Consider the following 27,651-nt stretch of genomic DNA (forward strand, 5'->3'; position numbering starts at 1 on the left):
TGCCTATTTTAGGTACCTCGTGTAAGTGGAGTCAAACAACATTTGTCCTTTTGTGTCTGGCTTATTTCATTGACATAATGTTTTCAAGGTTCATCCATGTTGTAGCATTTATCAGAATTTCCTTTTTTTTAAGGCTGGATAGTATTCCATTGTATGTATATATCACATTGTGTTTATCCATTCGTCTGTTAATGGGCATTTGGGTTGTTTCCACCTTTGGCTATCTTGAATAATGCTGCTGTGAACGTGGGTGTACAAATATCTGTTTGAGTCTCTGCTTTTAATTTTTTTGGTTATAATCTGAGAAGTGGCATTGCCAGATCCTATGGTAATTCTATGTTTAACTTTTCGAGAAGCTGTCATACTGTTTTCCCAATGCACCAGGCTTCCAATTTCTCTACATCGTCACCAGCACTTGTTATTTTCTTTCTTTTTGTTTTAATAGCCATCCTAATGCGTGTGAGGTAGTATCTCATCTGTGTTTTTGATTTAAATTTTCCTAATGACAAGTGATGTTGAGCATCTTTTCATGTGCTTATTGGACATTTCTATATCTTCTTTGGAGAAATGTCTGTTCCAGTCCTTTGCCCCCTTTTTTGGGTTGTTTTTTTGTACTCTTTTTTTTATTGCAAAGTATAGTTCTGAAGATTTTCGGTATGTTTTCTTCCACCTTTTCTTGGTATATTAGTTATTGGAATATGAAATAGATAAGCTGGATAACTTTGTAGTATTTACCTCTGATCATTTAAATTTCATAGAGTAATTCTGAAGAAGAAGATAAAGACGACGACGAAGAGGAAGAGGAAGAAGAAGAAGATGAAAATGACGATTCCAAGTCTCCTGGAAAAGGCAGAAAGAAAATTCGAAAGATTCTTAAAGATGATAAACTAAGAACAGAAACACAAAATGCTCTTAAGGAAGAGGAAGAGAGGCGCAAACGTATTGCTGAGAGGGAGCGTGAGCGAGAGAAATTGAGAGAGGTAAACCAATGTTTATTTATGATTTCTTTATAATACATGACTTTCACAGATTCATAAATATATTTCCATATTTCAAGAATAGAATGTTGTAATCAACCATAGATTTTTAGTTACAGTTGCTTTTCCCTACTAACAGTATTTTATGCAACTTAAAAATCTTCGTTAGGCTTTATCAATATAATTAGGTACATGGAAAGAGTTGAGATTCTTGAATGATTACCAAAGTGATTGTGTTTTATCTGGGGTAGAAAAATGTTTAAAAATTATTGCTTAAATCCATAAAAGATTTCAATTTTTTAACTAAACTTTTTATTGTAAAAATTTTCAAGCATATGTACAGGTTGAGGGAATAGTATTATAAATCTCCATGTACCCATTACCCAGTGTCAGCAGTCACCGACACTCGGCCAGTCTTGTTTCGTCTATCCTCTTACCTTCAGATTATTTTGGAGAAGTCTCAGAAATCATATCATTCTGTCTATATATATTTCAGAATATATTGTCGAAAGATAAGGATCTTTTAAACATTATTACAGTACCATTATTACACTTAAAAATTAACAGAAATTCCATAGTATCATCAAATATCTAGTTAATATTCAAAATTCCTTCAGTTTTCTCGCAAACCTAGTGGTGGTTTTTAAAAACAGTTGATGTGAATTGGGATCTCACTACATGTTATGTTGCATTTGGGTGCTATGTCTCTTAAGTCTGTTTTAATCTGAAGTTTTCCTTTTTTTCTTTCTTATAGTAAATTTATTTAAGAAACCAGATTATTTGTGTAGAATTTCCTGTATTCTGACTATTGCTGGTTGCATCCCTGTGGTGTATTTTCACTGGCTCCTGTATGTCCTATAAACTGCGATAGAAAGGCCTGATCAGATTTAGATTCAGTTCTTTTTTTGGCAAAAATACTCATGGGTGGTAATATACACTTCCTCTTGCATCTCACTTAGAGGTACTTTAAGTCTGGTTGTCTCTTTTTGTGATGTTAATTTTATTTAAAAAAATTTAAACAACAAATAGCACTAGGTAAATAGACATTAAAATCCTATATTATTATGATTTTCTTATTCTGATCCCTATCATGTACATACATGTGTTTCACATAACTGCAGTCCCTGTATGTGGTAGGTGCTGTACTTTCCTCTCCCTTTTATTTCAGATAATTTAAATGTGTATTAACATATTCCATGTACTTTAATTGATTTATCATGTTTACTTTCTAATTAAATTTTTATGTTTATTAAATTGAATATATGTGCTTTGTTAAAATCAAATATTACTATAAGACTACATTGGAAAAAAAAAAACTTCTGTTCTACCCAGAGTCTACTCAGAAGTAATTCTTTTAGCTGTTCTTTGCTTTTACTTGTATGTTTCTGTTTAATATGCTTATAATGCTATTTCTTCATTTCTCAATTTTAGACATGACCATTATTATATGGAAGTTGTGGATTTAGCCCTCATATACTACCCACCAAAGACAGAGTTTCCTCCTCCCATTCTCTCAGTACGGTTATATGACAGTTCCGGTTAAATCATTAGTCAGTGTTTGTATGGCTATAACTGTAAATATTCACAGCAGGGCTACATAGTGTATATTCCATGTATATCTCCTACACACACATATGCAGGTGTACATACCCATAGTGTATAACGATTACATTCCTTAGTATATATATATATTTTTTTTGTTTGCTTTTCCTAGAGTTAATAATGCTTTGGTTGTTTTCTCTTTTTTTCTACATACCTATGACTAATTCATTTCCCATCTTTCCAGCAAAACCCTAAAATTCCTCAATAACTTCAAACACATCAAGTAATTTATCGGTTCTAGTTGTTTTCTTTCAACTGTCAATGGTGGAGCCTTGTTTTCCTACTCTAATCTGGTCTGCTTCATCTATTTTCACTATTCTGGGAGTTCCCTCACCTATCTCTTGTTTTATACCTCTTGTTCCCTAGATCCTCATTTCCCCACGCACCTTACTTGCCAGAATTTTTGAAGTGTGGTAGTCACCTGACTTTAGTGGATTAATTTGGCAGTCTAGTAGGTCTAACCCGTTCCTTATTTGGCGTTTCAACTAATTCCCCTGCTTTCCACTTCACACTTCTCCCTGTTGGTGTTAATTGATGCCTCCTGGTCCTGAACCTTCTGAGGAGTATCAAATCTGGTGCTTCTTTTTGGTTTACTTCTCTACAGGTACTCAAGTTTCATCTTTCTTTATTCTGTTGTCATTTGACACTTGTCCGTATGCCTTCTAGCTTTCACAGTTTTGTTGACATTTCATTTCTACCAGGATCTTCCTTCCTCTTCTTTTGTACTTTTGGGATTTTAACTTTTTCAGATATTCTTTGATGTCATTTTAGTAAAGAAGTATGTTCAATCCAACATTTTTAGCCACTTGCAATGGTTTAGCTTAAGTAAACTATCCCAAGAAATTTAATGTAGTTTTCTGTAGCCACCAATTGTGTATGATGTATTTCCCATACCAAGTTTAGGATCAAAGAATTTTATCAAAGGTGTATTTCCATGTAGCCATTACCACAATTAAGATGTAGAAAACTTTCTTTTTTTTTTTTTTTTTTAAAGATTTTATTTATTTATTTTCCCCCCAAAGCCCCAGTAGATAGTTGTATGTCATAGCTGCACATCCTTCTAGCTGCTGTATGTGGGACCCGGCCCCAGCATGGCCGGAGAAGCGGCGCGTCGGCACGCACCCGGGATCCGAACCCGGGCCGCCAGCAGCGGAGCGCATGCACTTAACCGCCAAGCCACGGGGCCGGCCCATGATGTAGAAAACTTTCATCAGTACTTCCTGGTCAGTCGTCAGCCTTACATCCTCAGGTGCAGGGAATCAGTGATCCATTTTTATCACTGTAGATTAGATACGTCTTTTTCTTTTTCTTTCTTTCTTTTTTTTTTTTTTTGTGAGGAAGATCAGCCCTGAGCTAACATCCATGCCAATCCTCCTCTTTTTGCTGAGGAAGACCGGCCCTGAGCTAACAACTATTGCCAATCCTCCTCCTTTTTTTCCCTTTTTCCCCCAAAGCCCCAGTAGATAGCTGTATGTCATAGTTGCACATCCTTCTTAGTTGCTGTATGTGGGACGCCGCCTCAGCATGGCTGGACAAGTGGTGCATCGGTGTGCACCCGGGATCCAAACCCGGGCTGCCAGTAGCGGAGCATGCGCAACTAACTGCTAAGCCATCGGGCCGGCCCGCGTGGATTTGTCTTCTTCAAAGTTTCATATAAAAGAAATCATACAGTATGTTCTCTTGCATATAATTTTCAGGGTAATAATTTTGAGATTCATCCATGTTTGTGTGTACTAAGTAGTTTGTTGTTTTTATTGTTGAATACTATTCCATTGAATGGATAGACCACAATTTGTTTATCCATTCACTCGTTGATGGACATTTGGGTTATTTTTGGCTTCTGAATCAAGCTGTTATAAATATTTGTGTACAGGTCTTGTGTGAACAATTTGTGTACAGGTCTTTGTGTGTACAGGTCTTAGTTTTCATTTCTCTTGGTAAAATATCTAGGAGTAGTATTATGGGGCCATATGGTATGTACATATTTAACTTTATTTTCAAATTCCATTTGTTTATTGCTGGCATATAGGAAAGCAATTACCTTTTATATGTTAATCTTATATCCTACAATCTTGCTATAATCACTTAGTTCCAGGATGTTTTTGTTAGTTCTTTCAGATTTTCTACATTGAAGATCACTTCCTCTGTGAACAAAGTTTTATTTCTTCCTTCCCGGTCTGTATACTTTTTATTTCCTTTTCTTGTCTTATTGCGTTAGCTATAATTTCCAGTGTGATATTGAATAGGAGTGGTGAGAGGGGACATACTTACCTTGCACCTGACCCTATTGGGGAAGCTTCTAGTTTCTCACCATTAAGTATGATGTGAGCTGTAGATTGCAGATACTATTTATCAAGTTGAGGAAATTCCCCTCTATTCCTAGTTTACTGACCATTTTTATCATGAATGGGTGTTGGATCTTTGTCAAATGCTTTTTCTGCATCTATTGATGTGATCATGTGATTTTTTTTTAAGCCTGTTGATGTGATGGACTACCTTCATTGATTTTCGAATGTTGAATCAGCCTTCCATACCTGGGATAAATCCCACTTGGTCATGGTGTGTAATTCTTTTTATACATTTTTGGATTCGATTTGCTAACATTTTGTTGAGGATTGTTGCATCTATGTTCATGATAGATAATGGTCTGTAGTTTTCTTTTCTTGTCATGTCTTTGTCTGGTTTTGATATTAGGGTCATGTTGGCCTCGTAGATTGAGTTAGGAAGTATTCCCTCTTCTTTATCCTCTGAAAGATATTGTAGAGAATTGGTATAATTTCTTCCTTAAATGTTTGGTAGAATTCACCAGTGAACCCATCTGGGGCTGAATCCTTCTGTTTTGGAAGCTTATTAATTATTGATTCAGTTTCTTTAATATATATAGGCCTATTCAGATTGATGTTTAACTTTATAATAAACTGCCAAATTGTTTTTCAATGTGGCTCTATCATTTTGAATTCCCACCAGCAATGTATGGGAGTTCCAATTTCTCCACATCTTTACCAACCCTAGTTGTCAGTTTTTAAAATTTTAGCCATTTAATAAGATGTGCAGTGGTATTTCATTGTTATTTTAATTGCATTTCTCTGATGACTAATGATATTAGGCCTCTTTTCCCACACTTAATGGTCATTTGTACATCCTTGTGATGTGTCCATTCAAATCTTTTGCTGTTTTTTGGGGGGAAGGGGGGGATTATTTGTCTTCTTTTTCTTTTAGTTGTGATAGTTTTTTACATATTTTGAATACCTGCCATTTTTCATGTTTATGAATTCTACACATTTTCTTTCTTTGTGGCTTTTCTTTTTATTTCCTTAATGGTGTCTTTCAAAAAGCAAGAAGTTTTGAATTTTGATGAAGTCCTACTTATCATTTTTTTATGATTTTTGTTTTGGTGTTCTGTTTAAGAAATCTTGGTCTACCCTCAAGTTGCAAATATATTTTCCTCTGTGATTTCTTATAAAACTATGTAGTTTTCACTTTTACATTTAAGTTTATGATCCCTTTGATGTTAATTTTAGCAAATGATATTTGAGGTATGGGTGAAGATTCATGTTTTTCCCCACACAAATAGTCAGTTGTTCCAGCACCAGTTGTTGAAAAGACGTGTTTCTCCATTGAATTACGTTGGTATCTTTGTCAAGAATCAATTGATCATATATTTGTGAGTCAATTGATCCATATGTGTATACTTAAGCCAATACCACACTGTCTTTATTACTGTAACCTTATACTTCAATGTAAGTCTTGAAATCAGATACTGTAACTCCTACAACTTTGTTCCAACATTTCAGAATTGTTTTGGCTCTTCTCAGTTATTTGAATTTCCATATAAATTTTACTGTCTTGTCGATTTTTACAGGTGTCCTCCTGGAACTTTTATTGGAATTGTGTTGGATCTTTGGATCAGTGACATCTTAACAGTATTTTGTCTCCTATTACACGAATCTAGTATATCTCTCCATTTATTTAACTCTTCTTTGATTTTTCTTAGCAATGTTTTGTAGTTTCTATTGTACAAATCTAGCACATATTTTGCTAAATTTATCCTTAAGTGGTTCATATTTTTCTGATGTCATGGTAAATGAAATTTCAAGTGATTTAATGACCTTGTGTTCTGTGACCTTGCTAAATCCTCTTACTAATTCTCGTAGCTTTTTTTTGGTAGATTCTTGAGGGTTTTCTACGTATACATTCATGTTGTCTATATGTAAAAACCTTTTTACTAATTTCTTTGAAATCTGTTCTTAATTTCTATTTTTCAGTTATAAATGGATGCTTAATTTCTTCAGATGCTTTTTAATATATCTGTTGGGATGATCTAGAAAGTCAGTCTTGCATTCCTAGAATAAGCCTTGCTTGGTCATTGTATATCACTTATTTTATATATTATTGTATTTCTTTTGCTAATATTTCAACAGGATTTTTACCTCAATGTTAAGTAGGCATGTTGGTCTGTAGATTTCTTTTCTTGGAATATGTTTCTGGTTTTGCTATTGCAGTAATACTGTTCTTATGTAAAGTGAGTACGGAAGTGCTCCCTCCCACCTCCTCTGTCTTTTTAAAGAATGTTTGTAGGATAGATATTATTTCCTTCTTAAATGTTTGGTAGAAATCTCCAGTGAAGCCATGGGCCTGGAGTTTTCTGAGTCTATTTTTTTTTTGGTGGGGAAGTTTGGCCCTGACCTAACATCTATGCCAGTCTTCCTCTATTTTGTACGTGGGACACCGCTACAGCATAGTTTGGTGAGCAGTACGTAGGTCCGCGCCCAGGATCCAAACCAGCAAGCCCCAGGCTGCTGAAGCAGAGCGTGTGAACTTAACCACTACCCGACTAGGCCAGCCCCAGTTTTTTTTTCTTAAACAGATTCAGTTTCTCTAAGAAATGTGGGGCTATTTAGTCTATCTGTTTTTCCTTAAATCTGTTTTGACAAATTTTTTCTTTAAGGACTTTGTTCACTTCATATAAGTAGTCAAACTTATTGGTATGGATATGTTCATAACATTCCCTTATTATCCATTTTTTTTTGTAGGCTCTGTTGTGATATCTCATCTTTAATTTCTGTTGTTGGTAATTTATATCTTACCTTTTTTTTTGATTAATCTCTCTAGAGGTTTAGCAATTTTGTTATCTTTTCAAAAACACCAGGTTTGGGTTTCATTGATTTTCTCTGTTGTTTCACTTTTTTCTATTTCATTGATTTCCACTCTTATTTTCATTTTTTCCATCTTTCTTTGGTTTTAATTTGCTCTTATTTTTCTAGCTACATAAGGTTGATTTTGGATCTTGCTCCCTTTTTAATATTTGCATTTCAAGGTATAAAATTCCCCACTGTGTATACTGTTTTAAATGCTTCATTGTACAAATTTTGATGTTTTGTGTTTCACTGTTACTCTGTTCAGAATATTTTCTAATTTTTCTTATGACCCAGAAGTGGTGTCTCTTTTTGGATGTTCCGTGTATATACTCTGCTGTTGTTGGGTGAAATATTCTATAAATTTCAATTAGGTTATGTTGGTTGATTATATTCAGGTCCTCTATATCTTTAATGATATTCTGTCTGATATTGAGAGAGTAGTGTTGAGATCTCCAAGTAGAATTGTTTGTTTGTCATTTTCTTCTTTCAGTTCTTTCAGTTTCTTCTTTTTGTGGAAGCTCCGTTGTTAGGTACATGTACATCTAGAATTATTATGTCTTTCTAGTGAATTGACCCATTATCAATAAGTAGTGTCCCTTTGTATCTCTGGTAATTTTCCTTCAACTGAAATCTACTTTACGTAATAATAATATAGCTGCACCATCTTCTTTTCCAACATTTCATTATGAAAAGTTCTAACATACAGCAAGGTTGACAGAATTTCACAGCAATTTCCCATAAACGTACCTTCCAGGTTCTTCTGTTAATATTTTAGTATACTTGGTTTATTTACTTTCCTGTTTATCTACTAATCTCTATGCATCATTACATTTTTTTATGCATTTCAGTGTTCACTGCAGACATCATTTCACTTGACCCAAATGCTTCAGCATGCATATCATTAGCTAGAATTCATACATATTTACAAGTTTTCCTTGTTGTTTAAAATTTATATACAGTGAAATGTACCAGTCCGTTTTTTTATATATAAGGAAGCTTGGCCCTGAGCTAACATCTGTGCCAATCTTTCCTCTATTTTGTGTGTGGGTCACCACCACAGCGTGGCTTGGTCAGCAGTGTAGGTCCACGCCCGGCATCAGAACCTGTGAACCCAGGCCACTGAAGGAGAGGCTGCCGAACTTTAACCACTACACCACCAGGCCAGCCTGAAATGTACCAGTCTTAAGTGTACATTTGCTTTTGACATACCATGGAATGCACAGATGTATTGCACATATTTTTGTGGTTTTCTTCAACTTACTGAGTATTTTTCCTTTTACTTAATGTTTGGAGAATTTTCCATGACCTCCCTAAGTTGTGTGTGCTCTTAACTGTGGCACAACTCATCTGTTGAATGAACGTACAGTAGTCTCCCCTTATCTGTGGGGGATACGTTCCAAGACCCCCAGTGGATGCCTAAAACTGCAGGTAGTATCGAACCCTGTATATACTGTATGTTTTCCTGTACATACATACCTATGATCAATTTTAATTTGTAAATTAGGCACAGTAAGAGATTAACAACAATAACTAATAATAAAATAGAGCAATTGTAACAATATACTATAATAAAAGTTACTGTAGATCTTAGCAACCTCAGCAAATGATTTTTTTTCTTTTGTTATTAGTCTAGTATTTTCACCTTTTCACTTAAAGGAAGCACTCTTCGGCTTTACTTTGGTGTATCTGAATTTCCAGCATCACTACTCTTGTGCTTTGGGACCATTATTAAGTAAAATAAGGGTTATTTAAACAGAAGCACTGCGGTACCATGACAGTCAATCTGATAACCAAGACGGCTACTAAGTGACTAATGGGTGGGTAGTGTATACAGCATCCATACGCTAGACAGAGGGATGATTCACATCCTGGGCGGTTGACCTCGGCTAACTCAAACTGGAAAGCGAAACCGTGGATGAGGGGAGATGACTGTACCACCATCAATCCTCCCCTCCCCAAAACCTCTTTTGAGGGACATTTAGATCATTTCAATGTTTTCACTAAATTAGACTATCCTGTTACGCATTGGAATGACTTTTCTTGTTTGTGCTTCTTTGGGCTCTTTTTTAAAAAAATTATTTACCATTTTAACTACTTTTTGTTGTTGTTGAGGAAGATTCACCCTGAGCTAACATCTGTGCCAGTCCTCCTCTATTTTGTACGTGGCTTGCTGCCACAGCATGGCCGCCGATGAGTGGTGTAGGTCCGAGCCTGGGAGCCGAACTTGGGCCGCCAAAGCAGAGCATGCCAAACTTAACCACTAGGCCACGGGGCCGGTCCCTATTTTAACTATTTTTAAGTGCACAGTTTAATGAAATACCTCTACAGTGTTGTGCAACCATCACCACCATCCTTTTTCATCATTCTAAACAAACACTGTACCCATTTAACAATACATCCCCATTCCCCCCTCCCCTCAGCCACTTGTAACCTCTTTTCTACTTTCTGTCTCTATGAATTTGCCTGTTTTAGGTACCTGATATAAGTGGAGTCATGCAATATTTGTCCTTTTCTGTCTGGCTTATTTCACTTGGCATAATGTTTTCAAGATTTATCCATGTTATATCAACTATGAGAATTTCATTTCTTTTTAAGAATAAATAAATAAATATTGTATGCATATACCACAGTTTGTTTATCCATGCATCTGTTGATGGATACTTGGATTTCTTCCACCTTTTGGCTATTGTGAATAATGCTGCTATGAACACGGGTGTACAAATATCTCTTCAAGTTCCTACTTTCTATTCGTTTGGGGATATACACAGAAGTGGACTTGCTGGAATGTATGGTAATTCTGGAATGTAATTTTTTGAGGTCTTACTATCCCATTTTCCACAACAGCTGCACTATTTAAACTCCCACCAGCAATACGTATGGGTTCCAGTTTCTCTTTGTCTTCACCTACACTTATTATTTTCCCTTTTTTTTTTTTTTTTTTTGGTAATAGCCAACCAAATGGATGTGAAGTGGTATCATACTCATTATGGTTTTGATTTGCATTTCCTTAATGAGTAATAACGTTGAGCATCTTTTTATGTGCATATTGGCCATTTGTATATCTTTGGAGAAATGTATATTCAGGTCCTTTGCATATTTTAAAACTGTGTTGTTTGGTTTTTTGTTGTTGTTGAATTTTAGGAGTTCCTTATATATTCTGGATATTAATCCCTTATCAGATATGTGAATTGCAAATATTTTCCCCTATTTTGTGGATCACCTTTAACTCTAGTGATATATCCTTTGCACAAAAGTTTTAAATTTTGATGAAGTCCAATTCTTCTATTTTTTCTTTCATTGCCTGTGCTGTTGGTGTCACGTTAAGACATCATTGCCAAATCCTACGTTATGAAGATTTTCCCCTTTGTCATTTTGTATAATCCTGTTAATGGGCTGCTGAATTTGGTTTGCTAGTATTTTGTTGAGGATTTTTGAATCTATATTTATACAGAATCTATCGTTTTCTTACAGCTTATTTGTCTGTCTTTCGAATGAGGGTAATGCTGGTCTCATTGATTTAATTTTAAGTGTTCCCTCCTCTTCAGTTTCCTGGAAAAGTTTGAGAAGGATTGGCACTAATTATATTTTATTTAACTTTTGGTAGAATTTACCAGGAAAGCCACCTGGTCCTTGGCTTTTCTTTGTTGGAAGTTTTGATTACTGATTCAGTGTTCTTACTAGTTTAGCAGTCTCTTCAGATTTTGTTTTGCTTCCTGTATCTGTTCTGGTAGATTGTGTTTCTACGAATTTTTCCATCTCATCTAGGTTATCCATTTTGTTGTACAGTTGTTTATAGTATTCTTTCATAATTATTTTTATTTATGTAAAATTGCTAGTAATGTCCCCACTTTTGTTTCAGATTTTAGTAATTTCAACCCTTTCTTTTTGTGTTAGTCAACCTAACTAAAGATTTGTGAATTTTATTCTTTTCACAAAACTAACTTTTGGGACAGGCTCAGTGGCATAGTGGTTAAGTTCGTGTGCTCTGCTTCAATGGGCTGAGATTCACAGGTTTGAACTCCGGGTGCAGACCGACGCACCGCTCATCAAGCCATGGTGCGGCGGCATCCCACATAGAAAATAGAGGAAGATGGGCACCGATGTTAGCTCAAGACCACTCTTCCTCACAAATAAAACAAAAAAACTAACTTGATTTCGTCGATTTTCTCTTTTTCTAGTGTCTGTTTACATCTGCTCTGATCTGTATTATTTCCCTCCATCTGTTAACTCTGGTTTAGTTTGCTCTTCTTTTTCTACTCCTTTAAAGTGTAAAGTCAAGTTCTTGATTTGTGATCTTATTTCCTTTTTAATGTATGTGTTTACCGCTATAAATTCCCCTCTCAGCACTGCTTTTGCCGAATCCTTTAAGTTTTAGTATTCTGTTTCTGTTTTCATTTGTCTCAAGATAGTTTCTAATTTCCCTTGTGATTTCTTATTTGACTTATAGGTTATTTAAGAATGTCTTGTTTAATTTTCATATATTTGCATTTTTTCCAGTTTTTCTTCTGTTGTTGATTTCTAGTTTCATTCCATTGTGATTGGAAAAGATGCTTTTTATGATTTCAGTCTTTTCAACTTTATTAAGGCTTGTTTTGTGCCCTAACACATGGTCTGTCCCTGAGAATGCTCCATGTGCACTTGAGAAAACTTCACCCTGCCATTGTTGAGTGGAGTGTTCTCTATATGTCTGTCAGGGCCAGTTGGTTTCTAGTGTTGTTCAAGTACTCTGTTTCCGTAGTGATCTTTAGTCAGCTCATTCTGTGCATTATTGACAGTAGGGTGTTGCCATCGCCAAACTATCATTGTAGGGGCCAGCCCCATGGCTTAGCGGTTAAGTGTGCACGCTCCGCTGCTGGCGGCCCGGGTTCGGATCCCAGGCGCGCACCGACGCACTGCTTCTGCGGCCATGCTGAGGCCGCGTCCCACATACAGCAACTAGAAGGATGTGCAACTATGACGTACAACTATCTACTGGGGCTTTGGGGGAAAAAAAATAAAAAAAGTAAAAATAAAAAATAAAAAATAATTCAAACTATCATTGTAGAACTATCTATTTATCCTTTCAGTTCTTTTTTTTTTTTTAAAGATTTTATTTATTTATTTTCCCCCCAAAGCCCCAGTAGGTAGTTGTATGTCATAGCTGCACATCCTTCTAGTTGCTGTATGTGGGACACGGCCTCAGCATGGCCGGAGAAGCGGTGCGTCAGTGAGCGCCCGGGATCCGAACCTGGGCCGCCAGCATCGGAGCGCGTGCACTTAACCGCTAAGCCACGGGGCCGGCCCCCTCCTTTCAGTTCTGTCAGTGTTTGCTTCATATGTCTTGGAGCAGCCTCTGTTGTTGGTGCCTTTAATGTTTATGATTGTTTTATCTTCTTGGTTCCAGGCCTACCTCAGAGACATTGCAGCTTTGGTTCCAGACCACTGCGATAAAGCGAGTTACATGAATTTTTGGTTTCCCATTGCATATTAAAGTTATGTTTACACTATACTGTAGTCTGTTAAGTGTGCAATAGCATTATGTTTTAAAAAACAGTGTACATACTTTAATTGAAGAATACTTTATTGCTAAAATATGCCAACCATCATCTGAGCCTTCAGCGAGTCGTAATCTTTTTGCTGGTGGAGGGTCTTGTAAAAAACCCGATAAAACAAAGTGCAATACAGCAAGATATGCTTGTAATTGACTTTTCTATCAATGTATATCTTTTTTGCCTCTTGTAATAGTGTTCCACATAAAGTCTATTTGTCTTATGTTTATATAGTCACCCCAGCCTTCTTACTTGCTGTTTGCATGAAATATCTTTTACTGTTATTTCACTTTCAACCTATTTGTGTCTTTCAATCTAAAATGAGTCTTTTGGAGACAACTAATATTTGGATCATTTTTTAATCCATTTTATCCATGTATGCCTTTTGATTGGGGGTTTAGTCCATTTATATTTTAAGTAAGTACTGATGAGTAAGGATTTCCTTATGCCATTTTGTTATGTTTTGTATGTCTTACTGCTTTTTGCTTATCATTTCCTCCATCGCAGCCTTCTTTTTTGTTTAGCTGATTTTTTGCAGTAACACATTTTGATTCTTATCTTGTTGTCTTTTGTGTATAATCTGTAGATATTTTCTTTGTGGTTATCATGGGATTACATATACCATCCTAAAGTCATAACAATGTAGTTTGAATTGATATGAACTTAGCTTCAATCACATACAAAAACTGTTGTCTCATAGAGCTCCATTCCCCCCATATATTATTCATGTCACAAATTACATTTTTATAAGTTTTATGCCCAATAACATATATGTATAATTATTTTTTTATGCATTTGACTTTTAAATCCTGTAGTAAGTTAACCTGGAGTTAGAAACCAAAATACCATAATACTAGGTTCTATATTTGCCCCTGTATGTATCTTTTTGATAGATGTTTATTCATATATCTTTGAGTTACTATATAGCATCCTTTTATTTCAAACTGAAGACCTCCCTTTAGCATTTCTTATAGAGTAGGTCTAGTTTCAACGCATTCTCTTAGCTTAGGAATGTCTTAATTTCTCCCTTTATTTTGCAGGATACTTTTTTTCGATATAGAATTCTTAAGCTGACAGTTATTGTCTTTCAACACCTTAAAATATATTATTGCACTGCCTTCTCACCTCCAAGTTTCTGGTGAGAAATCAGCTGATAAGGTTATTGATGATCCCTGTATGTGACGAGTCACTTCTCTCTTGCTACTTTCAAGATTCTCTCTGTCTTTGGCCTTCAAAGGTTTGATTATAATGTGCTCAGTCTGGGTCTCTTTTAGTTTATCTCACTTCAAGTTTGCTGAGCTTCTTGGATTTGTAGATTCCGGTCTTGACTCAAATTTGGGTAGTTTTTGGCTGTTATTTCCTCAAATAATCTTTCTGCCCTTTTCTCTTCCTCTTCTTCTTGGACTCTCACAATGTATATGTTGGTCTGCTTGATGGTGTCCTACAAGTCCCATAGTGTCTCAGTTTTCTTTTTTTTTTTTTTTTTTAAGATTTTATTTATTTTTTCCCCCACAAAGCCCCAGTAGATAGTTGTATGTCACAGCTGCACATCCTTCTAGTTGCTGTATGTGGGACGCGGCCTCAGGATGGCCGGAGAAGCGGTGCGTCGGTGCGCGCCCGGGATCCAAACCCCGGCCACCAGCATTGGAGTGCACGCACTTAACCACCAAGCCACAGGGCCGGCCCGTCTCTCAGTTTTCTTCATTTTTTTTTCTTTCTGCTCGTTACACTCGATAATTTCAGTTGACATCTTTATGTTGCGTAATTCTTCTGCCTGTTCATATCTGCTGTTGAATCCCTTCTGAATTTTTTATTCACTTATTGTCTCTTTCAGCTCCGGATTTTCTGTTTGGTTCCTTTTTATAATTTCTACTTCCTTGTTGCTAGTCTCATTTTGTGTACCCTATTTTCCTGATTTCCTTTAGTTTTTTGTCCATGGTTTCCTTTGGGTTTTTGAGCATATGTAAGACAGTTGCTTTAATGTCTTTGTCTAGCAAGTTCATCGTTGGGGATTTCTCAGGGATGGTTTCTGTTGTTTTATTTTGTTCTTTTGAGTGGGCCGTGTTTTCCTGTTTCATTGTATGGTTTGTGATTTTTTTAATCGCAAATTGGGCATTTGAATATTATAATGATAACTCTGGAAATCAAGTTCTCTCCCTTCCAAGGATTTCCTGTGTTTTTTTCCTAAAGTTGTTGTAGTCTGATTATTTTGAGACTCTCCGCAATTATTTTTGAAAAGTCAGTTCTTTGTTTTGTGTCATTACTGAAGTCTCTTTTCACTAACGTTCTGCTACTGTTTTGAAAGAGATTTCCTTGAATGCCTGCTGTTTTCCAGTCTTTGCAGATTGACTCTGTACTGGGACACTCTTTCAGTACTTAGTCTTACTGAAGCTAAGGATCAGCCTTAGGTTAAAACTTAAGGTCTTCTCAGGTTTTCTTCTGAGCGTGTGTCTTGCCTGGGCATACCTACGCATGGCTTTCTAGATTCTCCTGTACAGTTTGCTGGTTTTAAATGTCCTTCTCATCCCCGCTTCTTCTCTGAGCTGTACGTGGTCATTGTATGTCTCCACCCATAACGTCTTGCCCCTGGCTTCTCTGGGTTCATAGTTGCTTTGTAGCTTTTTTTTTTTTTTTTTAAAGCCGAGCCTGCTGTTTTCCCTTACAGAGTTCCAAGTTAGGTGCAAGAGTAATAACAGTCTTATGTCAATCCTTTGGTTATCTCCCAGACAGGTTGGATAGATACACACAATAATTTGCAAATAAGGTCTGCTGTGCTCCTTCCAGTTTGAGGGAGGGAACTGGCAACCAGCCTGCTGCTGCTTCAAGAATAAGACCATCACCTCACCAGGGGGGTGATGAGGTAAGGGCAAGTAAAAATGCCATAAAACTTTCCTACCGTTTTGAAGATGGCTTTTTCTTGACTGGACATTCACTTGGTTGCTGTAAAACTTTGACTGTTTTCCAGAATTCTGGCAAAGTTAGTTCAGACAGTTTCTGATTTGTTTTTCAACATTTCTGTGCAGAAAAGAGAGCTTAGAGATTCTCAGTCCATCTTTTCTTTGACTTCTACCTTTTCACTTCATTTTTGAAAGTTATTATCCCTGGGTGAGAATTGTAAGTTGATAGTTTTATTTTTTTTCTTTCATCTGTTTAAAGATGTTGCTTCTCTATGACATGTTGTTTGTGGTCTTTGCCTCTGGGTATGTAATGTCTCCTTTTTTCTTGTTGTTTTAAGAGTGTTTTAATGATTTTTAAAAGGTTTTCGGGAATCGGTGATTGTGGTTTTCTTAGTTTTTATCCTGCTTTGTATTCTTTTAACTTGTTGGACTTGTGAGTTTATAATTTCCATCATGGGCCGGCCCCGTGGCTTAGTGGTTAAGTGCGCCCGCTCCGCTGCTGGCGGCCCGGGTTCGGATCCCGGGCGCGCACCGACGCACCGCTTCTCCAGCCATGCTGAGGCCGCGTCCCACATACAGCAACTAGAAGGATGTGCAGCTATGACGTACAACAATCTACTGGGGCTTTGGAGGGAAAAAATAAATAAATAAAATCTTTAAAAAAATAATTTCCATCAAATTTTTGGAAAGTTTTGACCGTTATTTCTTCAATTAAGTTTCTCTGTTCTTTTCCTATATGGGACTCTATTTACATATATTAGATTGTTGGATATCGTCCCACTGGTTTATTCATTTTTTTCCCCTCTGTATTTCATTTTGGATGGTTTCTCTTGCTTTGTCTTCAAGTTCATTAATCTTTTCTTCTTTACTATTATGATGTAAATTTCATTCAGTGAATTTTTCATATGAGATACTTACTTTTCATCTCTAGGAATTGTATTTGGTTCTTCATTATATCTTTTTATTTCTCTTCTCACTATGTTCATGTTTTCTTTTCAGTATTGGAACGTATTTTACAGCTGTTTTACTGTACTTGTCTGCCAATTTCAACATCTCTGTCACTTCTTGGTCCGTTTTTCTTAAGTGATTTTTCTCCTGGTATTGTTAATATTTTCCTTTCTTGACATACCTAGTGGTGTCTTATTACAAAGTGGATATTGTAAATCGGATATTGTTGAGTGTCTGTGTGTTGTCTTCTGTTAGAGAGTGCTTGGCATAGTTCTCTACAGGCATTTAAATCACTTTTAGTTCAGTTTAATTAATTTAAGTTTTTAAAAATCATTTTTTTGGAGTCATTGACTTATAACATTGTCTTCATTTCAGGTGTACATTATTATATTTCAATCTGTATAGACTGCATTCTTCTAACTACCAATAGACAAGTTTTTATCCTCCCTCCGCCTACCCCCTTCTCCTCTGGTAACCACTAATCTGTTCTCCTTATCTGTGTGTTTGTTTATCTTCCACCTATGAGTGAGATCATAATCATGTGTTTGTCTTTCTCTGTCTGACTCATTTTGCTTAGCATAATACCCTCAAGGTCCATCCATGGTCTCACAAATGGCACAATTTTGTCTTTTTATGGCTGAGTGTATATATATATATATATATATATATATATATATATATATATACGCCAAATCTTCTTTATCCATTCATCCATTAGTGGGTATTTGGGTTGCTTCCACATCTTGGCTATTGTGTATGATGCTGCAATGAACGTGGGGTACATATATCTTTTTGAATTATTGATTTCATGTTCTTTTCATAAATACCCAGTAGTGGGCTCACTGGATCATATGGTATTTCTATTTTTAATTCTTTGAGAAATCTCCATAATGCTTTCTGTAGCGGTTGCACCAGTTTGTCTTCTCACAACCAGTGTGTTCCCTTTCCTCCGTATCCTCTCCAACACTTCTCATTTCTTGTCTTGTTAATTATAGCCATTGTGATGGGTTTGAGGTGATATCTCATTGTGGTTTTGATTTGCATTTCTCTAATAATTAGTGATGTTGAACATCTTTTCATGTGCCTGTTGGCCATCTGTATATCTTCTTTGGAAAAATAGCTGTTCAGATCCTCTGCCCATTTTTTTTTTTTTTTTTTTTTTTTGGTGAGGCAGATCAGCACTGAGCTAACATCTGTTGCCAATCCTCCTCTTTTTGCTGAGGAAGATTGGCCCTGGGCTAACACCCATGCCCATCTTCCTTTACTTTATATGTGGGACGCCTGCCTCATCATGGCTTGATAAGGGGTGCGTAGGGCCGCCGAAGCGGAGCGTGCGAGCTTAACCACTATGCCACCAGGCTGGCCCCCCTCTGCCCGTTTTTTGATAAAGCTTGTTTTTTCTGTTGTTGAGTTGTATGAGTTCTTTATATATTTCAGAAATTAACCCCTCATTGGATATATGATTTGTAACTGTCTTCTCCCAGTTGGTAGGTTTTCTTTTTGTGTTGTTGATGGTTTCCTTTGCCGTGCAGAAGCTTTTTACTTTGATCTAGTCCCATTTGTCACATTTTTCTTTGGTTCCCTTGCCTGAGGAGACATATTCAAAAAGATACTGCTAAGACCAATGTCAAAGAACGTACTACCTATGTTTTCTTCCAGAAGTTTTATGGTTTCAAGTCGTTGATCCATTTTGAATTAATTTTTGTTTATGGTGTAGAGTGACGGTCTACTTTCATTCTTTTGCATGTGGCTGTCCAATTTTCCCAGCCCCATTTATTAAAGAGACTTTCCTTTCTCCATTGTATGTTCTTGGTTCCTTTCTTGGAAATCAGCTGTCCATAAATTTGCGGGTCTATTTCCAGGCTGTAAGTTCTGTTTCATTGATCAGGGTCTCTGCTTTTCTCCCAGTACCGTGCCATTATGATTACTGTAACTTCGTAGTATATTTTGAAATCAGAAAGTGTGATACCTCCAGCTTTGTGCCCTTTTTCTCATAATTGCTATGGCTATTTGGGGCTTTTTGTTGTTTCATATAAATTTTAGGGTTCTTTGTTCGTTTTCCATGAAAAATGTCATTGGGATTCTGATAGGGATTGCATTGAATCTGTAGACTGCTTTAGGTAATATGGACATTCCAACTATATTAGTTCTTCCAATCTGTGAGCATGGAATATCTTTCTATTTCTTTGTGTCGTCTTCGATTTCTTTCAACAATGTCTTACAGTTTTCACTGTACAGGTCTTTCACCTCCTTGTTTAAATTTTTTCCTAGGTATTTTATTCTTTTTGTTACTATTGTAAATGGGATTGTATTATTGATTTCTCTTTCTGCTAATTTGTTGTTAGTGTATAGAATTGCAGCTGATTTTTGTATGTAGATTTTGTACCCAGCAACTTTACTATAATCATTATTTCTAATAGTTTTGGTGGACTCTTTAGGATTTTCTAAATATAAAATTATGTTATCCACAAATAGGAACACTTTTACTTCTTCGTTTCCAATTTGGATCCCATTTATTTATTTTTTTCTTGCCTAATTGCTCTGGCAATGACTTCCAATACTATGTTGAATAAGAGTGGCAAGAGTGAGCATCCTTGTTTTATTCCTGTTCTTAGAGGGATGGCTTTTAGCTTTTCACCATTGAATATAATGTTAGCCGTGAGTTTGTTGTATTTGGCCCTTATCATGTTGAGGTACTTTACTTCTGTAGCCATTTCCTTCAGAGTTTTTATCATAAACGGATGCTGAAACTTGTCAAATACTTTCTCTGCACCTATTGAGATAATCATGTTATTTTTATTATTCATTTTGTTAACGTGGTATATCACATTGATAGGTTTGTCGATATTGAACCATCCCCGCATCCCTGGAATAAATCCCACTTGATTGTGGTGTACGATTCTTTTAATGTATTCAATTTGCTAATATTTTGTTGAGGATTTTTGCATCTATGTTCATCAGCGATATGGGCCTGTAGTTTTCCTTTTTTGTAACGTCCTTGTCTGGTTTTGGTATCAAGGTAATGTTGGCCTCAGAAAAGGAGTTAGGAAGCGTCCCTTCCTTTTCAGTTTTTTTGGAAGAGTTTGAAGAGGATGGGTATTAAATATTCTTTGAATGTTTGGTAGAAGTCACCAGAGAAGCCAACTGTTTCTGGGCTTTTGCTTTTGGGGGCAGTTTTTGATTACAGTTTAAATCTCTTTACTAGTGATTCGTCTATTCAGAATCTCTATTTATTGATTCAATTTGGGGAGGTTGTACAATTCTAAGAATTTATTCATTTCTTCTAGGTTATCTAATTTGTTGGTATAGAGCTTTTTCTACTACTCTCCTATAATCCTTTGTACTTCTGTGGTATCTGTTGTAATTTCTCCTCTTTCCTTTGAGCCTTCTCACCTTTTTTGTTAGTGAATCTAGCTAACAGTTTGTCAATTTTATTTATCTTTTCAAAGAATCAGCTCTTAGTTACATTTATCTTTTCTATTATCATTTCAGTCTCCTTTCAATTTACTTCTGCTCTGATTTTTATTATTTCCTTCTACTGACTTTGATCTTTGTTCTTTTTCTAGTGCTTTTAGGTGTAGTGTTAAGATTGTTTATTTGAGATTTTTCTTGTTTCTTGAGGTAGGCCTGTGTTACTGTATACTCCTCTCTTAGTACCGCTTTTGCTGTATCCCATGGGTTCAGTATGTTGTGTTTTCGTTTTCATTTGTCTCCAGGTATTTTTTGGTTTCTCCCTTGATTTCTTCATTGATCCAATAGTTGTTCATCGTGTTCCAATAGCATGTTGTTTAGTCTCCACATATTTGTGACTTTTCCAGCTTTCTTCTTGTAGATGTTTTCTAGTTTGATACCAGTGTGGTTGCAAAAGATGCTTGATATTATTTCAGTCTTCCTAAATTTATTGAGACTTGTTTTATTTCCCAACATATTGTCTATCTTTGAGAATTTTTCATGTGCACTTGAGAAGAATGTGTATCCCGTTGCTTTTGGATAGAATGTTTTATGAATGCATCTATTAAGTTCATCTGGTCTGGTGTTTCACTTAAGGCCAGTGTTACCTTGTTGACTTCTGTTTGGATGATCTGTCCATTGATGTAAGCGGGGAATTAAAGTATCTTACTATTATTGTGTTGCTGTCAATTTCTTCCTTTAAGTCTGTTAATAGTTGCTTTATATACTTTCATGCCCCTATCTTAGGTGCATATATTTTAATAAATGTTGTGTCTTCTTGACAGATTGTCCCATTTATCATTATATAATGTCCATCTTTGTCTCTTGTTACCTTTTTTGGCTTGAAGTCTATTTTGTCTGGTACAAGTATGGCTTCCCCTGCTTAGTTTTGTTGGCCATTTTCTTGGAGTGTCACCTTTCATCCCTTCCCTCTGAGCCTATATTTGTCTTTAGAGCTGAGATGGGTCTTCTGGAGGTAGCATATTGTTGGGTCTTATTTTTTAATCCATCCAGCCACTCTGTGTCTTTTGATTGGTGAATCCAATCCATTTACGTTTAGGGTGATTATTGATATATGTGGTCTTAATACTGCCATGGTCTCTGTTGTTTTCTTGTTGCTCTATATTTCCATTATTTCTTTTCCCTTCTGTTTCTGTCTGCCATTTCAGTTTGGTGTTTTGTTTGTTTGTTTGTTTGTTTGTTTTTGTGATGTGTTTCTCAGTTTTCTCTTTGTCTATGTTTTGTGACTCTGCTATGGATTTTTGTTTTGTGGTTAACATGAGGTTTGTACAAAAGATCTCAGAGATGAGATAGTCCTTTTTCTGCTGATAACATCTTATCTTCATTTGCCTACACAGGTTTTATCATTTTCCCCTTTCCCTGTCTATGCTTTTGTTGTCACAGGTAGGAGAGCTCTAGTCAAGATTTCTGGTAAGGCAGGTCTAATGGTGGTGAACTCCCTCAGCTTTTGTCTGGGAGAGTGTGTATTTCTCCTTCATATCTGAAGTCCTACTTTGCTGGGTGGAGTATTGGCTGATAGTTTTTATCATTCAATATTTTGAATATATCATTCCACTCTCTCCTGGCCTGTAGAGTTTCTGTTGAGAAATCTGCTGATAGCCCATGGGGGTGCCTTTGTTGGTTATTGTTTTTTTCTCTCTGGCCTCCATTAATATTCTTTCTTTGCCACTGACTTTTGACAGTTTTAATATAATGTGCTTTGGAGAAGTTCTTTTTGTGCTGAGATAACTAGATGTTCTATGTACTTGTATATCCAGTTCCTTTCCCAGTTTGGGAAGTTCTCAGCTGTTATTTCTTTTTTTTTTTTTTTTTTTGTAAGGATGATTGCCTGTGAACTAACATCTGTGCCAGTCTTCCTCTATTTTGTACGTGGGCTCCCTGCCACTGCATGGCTTGATGAGCAGTGTGTAGGTCCACGCCTGGGATCCGAATCCACAAACCCCGGGCTGCCGAAGCAGGGTGCGCGAACTTAACCACTACGCCATTGGGCCGGCCACTCAGCTATTATTTCTTTAAATAAGCTCTCTACTCCCTTCTCCTTCTCTTCTCCTTCTGGGATACTCATTATCCTTATGTCTCTGTTAGATTGCAATCTTCCATGACTTCATGTTTGGTTTCTGGAGAATTGTCATTTTCTTTTTGTGATACCATGTTACTGCAATTTTTCATGGCGCTTGATCAGTTGTTCCTCTACTGATGCCTTTTTTTTAATAGCAAATAGCTAAGGCTTTCCTATTTAGGTAAGGCTTTGTTTACTTTGATTCTGAGCTGGTTCTGGTTGTATCTGAGTGCCTGTGCTATCCACTGTCCGCTGCCTCTGTCAGAGGTGTTGTCAGTACCTTCCTTGTGCTGCTTGTGCCTTCATGATTGCTGGTGCTTTGCTGCTTATTGTGTCGCTGTAGTCATGGGCTTAGCCATTGGGGTGACCAGGCTCATGAGCACTTTTACTGCTTCTGGCGTTGCCTGGGTCACAGATTCCCCCATTGTGGCAGAGGAAGGGGAAGAGTCACACGAGAGCCAGGGTCATGATCTCCTTTGCCATGTCCGAGTTTGTTGGGTCTGCAGGGACCGCTGCCGCAGGTAGGGGGTCTGGAGTTGTGGGCACTGCTGCAGCTGGGCAGACCGGGGTCTGGGCTCCGCTGTTGCTGTTACCAGGGTTTTCACAGGCTCTCTGCAGCCTTGGATGCTGCTGCCTCATACACTGCTGCTCCTGGGTTTTCTGTGGGTGCTGGCACTGCTGCTTCCTGGGGTGCTGGGTTCATCGGCCTCTTGGCCACTACTGGGTGGGCTGGCGTCACAGGCGACATCGCTGATGCCACAGGTGGAGGGGTACCTGGGTCATGGGTGCCGTCAGGGTTCCTGGAGCTTCTGGTTTCAGGCACTGGTGTGGTTCCTGGAACCTCAGGTCGCAGGCACCGCCACCACTGCCAGGGGCCCAGAGTCTTGGATGCAGCCCCTGCTACGGTAAGGGCCTGTGTTGGAGGCACTGCTGCTGGGGGAGAGGGTGAGGACTGGATCATGAGCACTGCTGTTGTTTCTGGAGCCTCTGGTCTTGGGTCCCGCAGCGGCTCCTGGAGCCGCAGGTTGCAGGCACCACCCACCACTACTGGGAGAAGGGGAGGGGCTGAGTCATGAGTGCTGCTGCAGGTCCTGGAGTCTCTGGTTTTGGGCCCCGGTGCATTCCCTGGAACCTCAGGTCACAGGCACCACCACCACTTCTGGGAGTACTGGGGTCTTGATTACATGTCCCACTGCTGTGTGGGCTGGGGTTGGAGGCAGTGCTGCTGGAGGAGGGGGATGGGGCTGGGTCACAGGTATCATCCTGGTTCCTGGAGCCTCTGGTCACAGGAACTGCAGTGGTTCCTGGAGATGCTGGGAGCATAGGATGCCTGCATTGCTGGGGCCTCTGTTTCCGGGTGTTACTGTAGATCCTGGAGCCTCTGGTCACAGGCGTGGCTGCAGTTCCTGGAGCCTCTTGTCTTGGGAGCTGCCTCCACAAAGTCCAGTCCACCTCGTTCAAATGTATAGATGTATGCATCTCTTAGGCATTCTAGGGTGCTGTGTAGAGAATCCTTGGGTGGTCTGTCGATGTCCTACTCCTTGTAACTTAGAGAGAAAAGACAAAGTGAACAACTCCGCCATGATGCTTGTCACTACTTTTTTTTTAATTAATTAATTAATTAATTTATTTATTTATTTATTTTTAATTTTTTGTTTATTGCAGTAACATCGGTTTATAACATTGTATAAATTTCAGGTGTACATCATTATACTTCTATTTATGCATAGACTACATCATGTTCACCACCCAAATACTAACTACAACTCATCACCACACACTTGTGCTGAATTAACCCTTTCGCCCTCCTCCCTCTCCCCTTCCCCTCTGGTAACCACCAATCCAATCTCTGTCTCTATGTGTTTGTTTGTTGTTGTTATTATCTACCACTTAATGAGGGAAATCATACAGTATTTGACCTCTCGTCTATTCTTCCAATTGATCATAGCGCGAGGGCAAATGTAGTCCCTAATGCTCCATCATGTATCATGATCCCTTGTCTCCATCAGCAGAAATTGGGTTCAACTTTTTTAATGTGTTGGTTAAATGGCTTTGTTTTCAGTTTTTTTCCTTATTCTTTTTCAATTCAAATGTGAGATATATTTCATGTCCTTATTTATTCTTTACTATAGCTTAAGTTATCATTTGTCCTAACTTCTTGGATTTCATTGCCGTCTATTTATCATTTGTTATATGAACGTTCCTTACATTATAGCTTGAGTGCATAAACACATCTACTTAGTCACTAATAAGTAGACGATTTCTTTATAAGTTATCTCCTCCTACATTCAGGATGAAAATTCATTAACCTTCAATTCTGAAGATAGCACTTCACAAAAAAATATCATCCAAATCACTGATGAACATATGGTTTCAAAGTCGTAGTTAAAGGCTTGTGTATTAGTTTTCTATAGCTGTATTAAAAAATTACCTCAGACTTAGCCTCTGAAAACAAGACAAAATTATCATCTCACAGTTCTACAAGTCAGGAATTTGAGAGTGGTTTAGCTGAGCATGACTCTACTGGGTTGTCTGCTCAGTGTCACACCAAGTTGAAATTAAGGTGTTAGCCAGAACTGTGATTTTCGTCTAAGACTTTGTGTCCTTTTCCAGATGACTTGTTGGCAGAATTCAGTTTCTTGTAGTTGTAGCACTGAGACCCTTAGCTGCTAGAGACTTCTCTACACATGCCAGTTTGCTTGTCTTTGAGACCAGTAAGAGGGTATCTGTTACACTTCAGTCTTTAAAGGGCTCACCTTGATTAGGTCTGGCCCACCTAGGAAACTCTGCCTTTGATTAAATCAAACCCAACTGATGAGTGGCCCAACTATGGGAATGATATCTCGTCATATTTACAGATCTCAGCCACAGTCAAGAGGATGAGATTATACAGAGTGTTGACACTAGAGGGTGGAAATCTTGGGGGATGTTTTAGGATTGTCCCTAGCACAGCTTGCAGACAGGAGAAGACATTCAGGGAATTTTCCATTTTGTCTAATGGCTTTGCCCCAGAGATATGAAGCTGCGACACATCCAAGCTGGGACATGAGAAAAATTTAGTGAATACTTAGTCTATGCCAGATACTTTGCATACATTGCCTTATATTAATCTTCACAATAACCCTGTGAGGGCTGTTTATAATCTTTCCCAGTCTGCAGATGGAGAAACTGAAGCTAAGAGAGTTTAAGTAACTTGTTAAATGGAGTTTGGATCCAAATGGCCTGTGTTATTTATACGCCACCACACTGTCTCCTAGTATTAGTTTTGCTTTGTATATCATTTGCAGTTTTGTGTATGTGCAGTATCTATTCAGGTAATTTATTACAAATTTGTGACATTTTAAGTTTTTTTACATGCAACAATGGTACTGTAGTTATGGTTTTAAAAAGAGACATTCTAAAACATTAACAGATCAGGTTACATGCTTTCTCAGGTTTGCTTCAAAATCATTTGTGGGATCTGAGGAGTTGGAGAATGGGCGGGGGCTGTCAGTGAAACACAACTGGCCAGAAGTTGATAATTTTTGAAGCTGAATAATGGGTAACAGGGTTCATTTTACTATTCTGTCTACTTTTTTTTTTTTTTTAATTTCTATAGTGGATATTGAATATAGGCATACCTCGGAGATATTGCGGGTTTGGTTCCAGACCACGGCAATGAGGCGAATATTGCAATAAAGCAAGTCATACAAATTTTTTTGGCTTCCCAGTGCATATAAAAGTTGTGTTTAGGGGCTGGCCCGGTCACGTAGCAGTTAAGTTCCCGCGTTCCGCTTCGGCGGCCTGGGGTTTGCCGGTTTGGATCCTGGGCATGTACCTACTCACCACTCATCAAGCCATGCTGAGGCGGCGTCCCACATAGAACTAGAAGGACCTGCAACTAGGATATACAACTATGGACTGGGGCATGGGGGAGAAAAAAGAAAAAGAGAAAGATTGGCAGCAGATGTTAGCTCAGGGTCAATGAAAAAAGTTATGTTTACACTATATGCTAGTCTATTAAGTGTGCAATAGCATTGTGTCTGAAAACACACTGTACATACCTTCATTAAAATATACTTTATTGCTAAAAAATGCTAGCCATCATCTGAGCCTTCAGCGAGTCATAGTCTTTTTGCTGGTGGAGGATCTTGTAAAAAACACGATACCTATGAAGCGCAATAAAGTGAAGAGCAATAAAATGAGGTATGCCTGTAATCCATTCATTCCTAGTTACAGTTCTAAATAAGAAAAAAAATACTGGGTAAAATTTTATTCCTTAAACAACATAATTTCTCTAATTTTAAAATCGTGAATTTTTATTGATTTTCATGGAACTATAAAACTGTTTATATAAGCATTTATTTTAGTTAAGTAGTGTTGCGTAGTGGTTAAGAGCATGGACTCTGGAGCCCCAACCCTCTGGGTATAAATCTTAGTGTTGTGATACTTAATAGTTGTACGACCTTCTATAAGTTGTTGAACGTCTCTGTCCCTCCGTGTTTTTTTTCATTTGTAAAATGGCAATACTTGTTTCCTACGTTATACAGTTCTTGAGTATACTATGTAATGGATAGACATTGGGATAAGACAGTGAAGCATATACGCACACACAGGTGTTCATGTGTACTTTACGTCTATTCAAGTTTTCTTTTAAATAAGAAACTTAAGATAATTTTTTCCTTTTGCAATTAGAAGGTATTATATGTTCTTGTCATGCCTTTGAGCCTGTGCTTCTCAAACTAGTGTTTCTAAAAGTTTTTCCCTTTCCTAACACGTAGTTACAGTGTTTTTCAGTGGGAGTGTTTTGGCATCTTGGGTGGGACAGTTCTGGTTTGGGACTGTCTTTCACATTGTGGAACATTTATGTTTATCTTCCCCTCTACCTACATTAAATACCAGTCTTGACTAGTCATTGTGACAACTATAAGCGCCCTTGCACATTTTCAAATGTTGTCTAGAGGAACAGAATCATCCCTGTTTGGCAACCATGTGTCTATTCAAATTTGAATGGTGGTGCTGTAGACTACTTTAGAACACTACTTTTCTCAA

General features: G+C 37.4%; 1 protein-coding gene across 1 annotated transcript in view; it reads left to right on the forward strand.

Annotated features, from left to right (window-relative positions):
* Nucleotides 1–27,651, forward strand: part of ATRX (ATRX chromatin remodeler) — a 192,191-nt gene that overhangs the window by 15,763 nt on the left and 148,777 nt on the right. Inside the window, exon 6 of the mRNA XM_087427779.1 lies at nucleotides 759–980. Within this exon, the coding sequence (XP_087283905.1) occupies nucleotides 759–980 (222 nt within the window). The remainder of the gene's footprint in view (nucleotides 1–758; nucleotides 981–27,651) is intronic.

Source organism: Ceratotherium simum, chromosome X, assembly GCF_057802395.1.
Source record: "Ceratotherium simum simum isolate JZ-2026a chromosome X, ASM5780239v1, whole genome shotgun sequence".
Taxonomy (NCBI): domain Eukaryota; kingdom Metazoa; phylum Chordata; class Mammalia; order Perissodactyla; family Rhinocerotidae; genus Ceratotherium; species Ceratotherium simum.